This window comes from Primulina huaijiensis, chromosome 4 (assembly GCF_012295235.1).
Source record: "Primulina huaijiensis isolate GDHJ02 chromosome 4, ASM1229523v2, whole genome shotgun sequence".
Lineage (NCBI taxonomy): Eukaryota > Viridiplantae > Streptophyta > Magnoliopsida > Lamiales > Gesneriaceae > Primulina > Primulina huaijiensis.
Genome location: NC_133309.1, coordinates 2572586 through 2579140, shown reverse-complemented (window position 1 = coordinate 2579140; position 6555 = coordinate 2572586). Strand labels below are relative to the sequence as shown.

General features: G+C 29.7%; 2 protein-coding genes across 2 annotated transcripts; one reads left to right on the top strand and one right to left on the bottom strand.

Annotated features, from left to right (window-relative positions):
• Positions 1 to 1111: 1111 nt before the first annotated feature.
• Positions 1112 to 3148, top strand: LOC140975922 (WEB family protein At1g75720). The gene is made up of 2 exons (XM_073439851.1): positions 1112 to 1390; positions 2563 to 3148. The coding sequence occupies exons 1-2, from the start codon at positions 1247 to 1249 to the stop codon at positions 3043 to 3045; spliced, it is 627 nt and encodes a 208-aa protein (XP_073295952.1). The 5' UTR covers positions 1112 to 1246; the 3' UTR covers positions 3046 to 3148.
• Positions 3149 to 3679: 531 nt separating this feature from the next.
• On the bottom strand, positions 3680 to 4010 carry LOC140975322 (uncharacterized). Its single transcript, XM_073438983.1, has one exon. It carries the CDS (start codon positions 3934 to 3936, stop codon positions 3682 to 3684), a length of 255 nt encoding a protein of 84 aa, XP_073295084.1. The 5' UTR covers positions 3937 to 4010; the 3' UTR covers positions 3680 to 3681.
• Positions 4011 to 6555: the final 2545 nt, after the last annotated feature.

The following is a 6555-nucleotide window of genomic DNA, read 5'->3' as shown; positions in this document are numbered from 1 at the left end:
TTTTTTTATTTTTGTAATTTATTCAATAAAATATTTCGAAATCTTTAATTAACATGCTTATTTTAGATCGATATTTTCATTGACACCTAGTTTAAATTTGCTAAAATTTTATATTGGCCTCTGATATTTATAAAATGATTTATGTTTTGCTAAAATGAGCTAATATTGGACAATTATTTCTATAATTTATAGTTTTTGTTATGTAATATCGATATCTACTATCATAATTAAAATAAATTTAAATACCCAATTATAAATTCAACCAGAGTATGTCTCTTGTGAGACGGTCTCACGAATCTTTATCTGTGAGACGGGTTAACCCTACTGATATTCACAATAAAAAGTAATATTCTTAGCATAAAAAGTAATATTTTTTCATGGATGACCCAAATAAGATATCTGTCACACAAAATACGACATGTGAGACCGTCTAACACAAGTTTTTGCCATTCAAACTAAACTAACGTTATATTCTCCAAAAAAAAAAAATTTATGTACGAGACAGTGAGATTTAATTATGTCTTGGTGGTTCATATTTTTTAAAAAAATTTATTTAACTCTTCTACATTTTCAAGAAATAGCACAAAGATAGACTATATTGTTCGTCAATTTCAACCATTCCAAAATCGACACAATTTCGAAAACCTAAAAATACCTACTTTGTTCTTATGCAAGACTTGGCTTGACAGGCAGCATATATATTGTGATTCAAGTACGATCAATGCCTACTTTAATGTACTGAGCATTTTTAAATAAACCTTTAAATTTTTAAGTAAAACATTCATTTGTAGGTGTCTTTGTGAGACGGTCTCACATATCTTTATCCGTGAGACGGGTCAAAACTATACATATTTATAATAATAAATAATATTTTTGACATAAAAGTAATATTTTTTTCATGAGTGACCCAAATAAGAGACACGTCTCACAAAATTGACAATGGGTAACAACTTATTTAATTAATAATTGTTGTGTGCAAACATGTATATAGTAATAGTAACTTTTTGGAAATCCCTATCAAAATAAAGTATTAGCAACAGAATTTCAGTGAAGTGGAAGCCAAGAAACGAACCTCCTCTAAACAAAAATAATCACACCACTCCTTCATAATAACACAATCACATACATTATTAAACACAAAACCAAACAAAATATGCAAATGCTCATTAAGATCTAATAGTCTTTTTTTTTCTTTCGAATAAATTCTCGACGCTTCGAATAGTAATAATTTTTGTTCGTCGAGAGGATGGAAGGTTTTCATGAGATGCCAACGGCGAATAAGGCAGAGATTGACACAAGTTCTCCCTTCCGATCTGTCAAAGAGGCCGTGATGCTGTTCGGAGAGCGGGTTCTCGCCGGAGAGGTCTATGCTAATTATAAGCTCAAAGAGGTGATCGACACCCAAATATTCTTATAAGTTTTGCATTTACTTAATATTAGAATTTCGAATAATCTTGTAATCGTTATAACTTCCTACTACTTGAATCCCACTAGCTACATAGATCTCAATTTTATTGTATTATCAATTTTTTAAAATCATATATACACATTTGTTGAATCTGAAATTAAGTAAAAAGTACTATGTATATAAGAAATTAAGGAAAAAAATATTATGAATTTATTTTTATTTGTCTTCTGCAACTAAAAATAAGAACAAGGTTTTGTGGGTCGACAGATTTTTTTATTGTGTGTATCAATTATTTGGTGTATTTCGTTGCTTGAATCATTGGTAGTCATGAATATCAATTTTATTAATTTAATTTAAGTTGTAGTAAAAAAGTAAAAATTGTCATGAAACTTATAATTTCGGTATAAAGGTGTGTGTATACACACACACACATATACCTATATATACACACATACATGTATACAAATATATGAAGAAAATTAGGTCTGAAGATCAAGAAATTGGCAAAAACTTATGTGAGACGGTATCACGAGTCGTATTTTGTGAGACGGATCTCTTATTTGGGTCATCCATGAAAAAGTATTACTTTTTATGCTAAGAGTATTACTTTTTATTGTGAATATTCGTAGAGTTGACCCGTCTCACAGATAAAGATTCTTGAAACTGTCTCACAATAGACCTACTCCAAAAAATTTTGACAAAAATGAGCGATGAGTGTAAGAATATTAAGTCTACTATTTTGTATCATTGTTAAAACATTAAATTCCTTCAAGGGAAACCCCCTAAGGCAAGAATAAATTTTTTAAAAACCATTTATTATAAAAAAAAATTTTAAGAATTTTTATTTCGCGTGTCGAATAATATTGTCACTACTCGATTCCTCTTCTTCATATGTTTCTTTCTCAGATTTGTCCTAACAAATCGGAATAATTTTAGTTTATACTTTTCTTCTTGTATATATTAGATTATAAAGACAGATTCCAAGAATCACTTATTATGAGTGCATAAACCTACAACTCGTGACTTAATTTTCAACTCTTTCAAGGGTTCAAATTTTTAAATCTGTATTATACATATAACGTATATATGTGTGTGTGTGTGTGTGTATGTATATACCGATTTTAAATCATAACTATATATTATATGTGAACCAGATGCAAGACGGAGCAGAAGAATACGACCATGAAACCGAGCTAGAAGTCACAAGACAAAGCCTAGTAAGGGCACGTGAAGAAAGCATGCAAATGGCCAAATACCTCTCTTCTTTGCAACAAGAACTTGAACAAACCAAAAGGGAGCTCAACCAACTAAAGACACATGTAACCGACACACGCACGTTAGACCTTGAAGTCGAGGAAGACCTCAAGTTCGTCGAGGAATCGAATGAACCAGTCGAGCACGTGAAAATGGATACAAGCAATGGTGGTCAGAAGATCGAGTTCCTAAAGAAGAAATACGTGACATTCGCAAACCCTCCGTCGGTGGCTCGAGTCATTCATGTGGAGCCATCGACTAGCGCCGAAACTGTGTTGCAAAGGCAACCTTCTATCAGGAGGAAGGTAATGAAGCAATTGATACCATTTTTTGGAGGGATTTTTTCGAAGAAGAGGGGAAGCTCAGGAGTTGCAACGGCTTGAAAATTTATAATAATTGATGATCGATGGAGTATATAATATGCAAGGAAATTGGAATTTTTTTTTTTTTTTTGCATTTTTTATATAATTCAGCAATGACATATCTATACTAAATATAAAATTTGTGATCTTCATATGGTCCGAATTTTTTATACCAATTGATTTTTTTGACAATACACCAACTCAACTTGGAAAATTAATATTTATTCATTTAATAAAAAATCTTCAAAACCTATTTTTAGTAAATTTATAATTTCCTCATGATTATCATCTTATCTACTTTACTTAAAAACTAAAAAAAAAAAATCACAAATCTTAAAATAACCAATTATACAAACACATAACGCGTGCATAGATATAATAGTTTCCATATTATATTTATGCCTATAAATCGATACGCATGATGCATCATATATCTACCTATATAAAAAATATTTATTATGTTTTTAGAAAGTTAAAAAAATTTCTTAATATGATTTAGAATACAAAATCCCTTGTGCTATCCAGATCGATTACCAAAAAAATTATTAGCAGATAAAATATTTTTGAAAAACTTGCAACATAAATGAAAAAAATAATTTTAATTAATCATACAAATTATATTATAATCTCATCTGATTTAATTTCAATCACTAAATACTACACCATATCATAAGATGACTTGTTAAAAAACTCGATGCAATCCGCAATCGCCTCATTGTAGTGTGAATCCGACGAGTAGTGATTAGACAAGTTGTTACTGCACGAAGTCCTGCTGTCACAAGAACTCCTCCTCGGAACCGCCACGGCCACGGCCACCGCCGCCCCAGATGCTGCCGCCGGAGACCCGCTTCTGGAATGGACCGGGAAGATGAACCGCATTATAATCTTGCGAAACCGGCCGAAGAGTTTCATTCCAAGAAACCAAGAAAAGATCTAAACCTGATCAAAACCCTAGCAATATATTTGTAGGCTAGTTTTCTTGAATAAGCTCTCTATCCTCACCTGTTTGTACTATAAATAAGTTTGAATTGTGAGATTTTTTTGAAAGATATTCTTCGAGAAGTGTAATGTAATCATTTCTGTTGTTGGAAAGATTTAAAGGAGATGATTTATTTATTTGTTTTATTTTGAAATTTTTTAGGGTTTTATGCATATTGTATGGTATAATTATGATATTCTATGTGACAGAGGACTCGATGATGTCTCAGGCCATGTGAACAAATCATTTGCATGGCCTTTTGTCCTCGACAAGAGTTGTGTGGGTATTAAGTCGTCCATCTTTGGTCTATTTTGCATGATACAAAAGCATTTCAAATTTAATTTATAGCTTTATAAAATTTAGCCAATATAGATTTTTAAAAATAAAATTTTATTTTATTATACATATAAATTAATTTGTTCAGAAAAATATGTAATGCACAATTTAAACTTGTCAAAAGGTGTATAATTTTATGTGAACTTTGTAAAATAGTATTATAATGCATAAATTTCAATAATAAAGGGATATTTGGTTTTATATGTACAAATTTATTTCAAAGCCACACACATCTGAAAAGCAAACAATATGTTTTTGCTTTGTTTTTTTCTTTTCTTCCTCAAGATTGCATTTAAATCTCAATTTCAAGTTTCCCTATTCAAACATTATTTCTAATAAGACAAAACAACGTTTTTTGTCACGTAACTTACATATTTTTTACTTTCGTTCTCGTCATTAGTCTATTATTTTAGTCCAGTAACATACACAATTTTATTCATTAATTTTTCATTGGAGTACTGACTTGACATTGAACGGTCAACAATTAGATGTGCTACATCACTGTTTTATGATATCATGTCAGCATTTCAATAGAAAAGAACCAAACTTGTAAAAAAAATTATGATTTAGTGGACAAAGACTGTGAAATTGGTTAATAACATGACCAAGATATGCAAGTTATAGTATCACAATTCACAAACGTTGTTCTTCCTTTTAATTAATATTTTCTTCACTATAAAAACCAATTAAAATATGATAACTTCTAAAAAACCCAACTAAATTATATTTTACATGGAAATTAATAGTAACCCAACAAGCTATCACATGAATAGAAAACTTTGCTTCAAAATATAGTCAAATATGCGTCACGTTCTCCTATACAACTTTAGAATATTTATTTCAAGAAAGTGGATTTTCATATATATTTTGATATTAAATCACTTTCCACTGATCTATTAAAATTCTTAAAATTTGATTATTATATTTGTATAAAATATTACTGATTTTGAATATAATGTCCCACAAAGTTGATGTAATTATCAAGGTGGTCTTCCTTTTCTTGGTTTTTTTCCTCACTTTAATATGGTCCAAATCTATGAATTCGATGCATATATGCGAGTTGCTCATTGGTTACAACTAATTAATAATTAATTAATCTTTGTTTATTTTAATAATCTTTATTTATTTTAAAGGTAATATGTCATTGTTTAATGAGTTAAAAGTTGTTTCAAATGATGAATGGTCACCTTTGTCTGGTATGTCTATAGCTAAATACCGAAGAACTCAGTAGACCACTGTACAATAGTCAATAATTCGAATAGGAATTTTGAAGGGCATGATTGAGGATGTTATGGTGAAACAAATACATTGGACAGTTTCGAAAAATCTCTCTAACGCCCAAATTAGGGGGTAGGAGGATAAAAAAAATTTGTGATACGCAGAGATATACTAAACAGGAACGTAAGAAAAGGAGAAATTGTGATTTTTATGTTTTTTTATGTTTGTCTATTTGTAATTTTGATATTTCATGGTGTCAAAATTGAGTTTTAGTCATGTATTTTTTAATTTTTGGCAATTCTGATCATTTTTTATCGGGAGTGCTGATATGGTTCTATAAATATGAGCGTCATGTTTTCGTCAATTTAGCGTCATGTCAATATCATAACAATAACATGTTGAAAATAAGGCCGAAATTGTAAAAAAACAAAAAAAAAAGAAAGAAAGAAAGAAAGACAAAGATAGCAGCTTGGAAGGATCTATATAGAACTCATTTATGTATGTTTTGTTAGCAACTTGACTTTAGGTCTTCTATGTATCATTTTTAGGATGAGAAATAAATTTAGATGGGTGGATAAATTTTTAATATTTTTAATATTTATTAAATATAATTAATGTGTAGAAAAATGATTTTTAATAACTATCCGTGTTTTCTGCTTAAAAATAAGATTGAATGTTTTAGAAAAAAAAAATTATTACTTCAAGGAAAGAAATGATTCATCGAGGATAAATAAATTTTTTCGACAATGTTACAATTATTTCGGTTGGGTTAGCAACGCTTAAATAAAATTTTTGTTAGTTGGGTCTTCAGTGAGTCAACAATGAAAACTGTACGGAAATAGACTGACTGAAACTGTTTGAACAAAAAGACTTAACATAACTCAGTTGGGTTATCAAATGAGAGGTAAAGAAGGTAAATAGAAATAAAATTGGCACGAGTTTGTTTCTAGATTTTCGGAGACTTCAATGCTCCTACGTCACCCCTTCTTTATCACGGA

Bases quoted from the DNA above. Each gene is read 5' to 3' on its own strand.
- LOC140975322 (XM_073438983.1), bottom strand. From the start codon at position 3,936: ATGAAACTCTTCGGCCGGTTTCGCAAGATTATAATGCGGTTCATCTTC.
- LOC140975922 (XM_073439851.1), top strand. From the start codon at position 1,247: ATGGAAGGTTTTCATGAGATGCCAACGGCGAATAAGGCAGAGATTGAC. The intron at 1,391-2,562 runs GTGATCGACACC...TATGTGAACCAG, and splicing joins CTAATTATAAGCTCAAAGAG to ATGCAAGACGGAGCAGAAGA.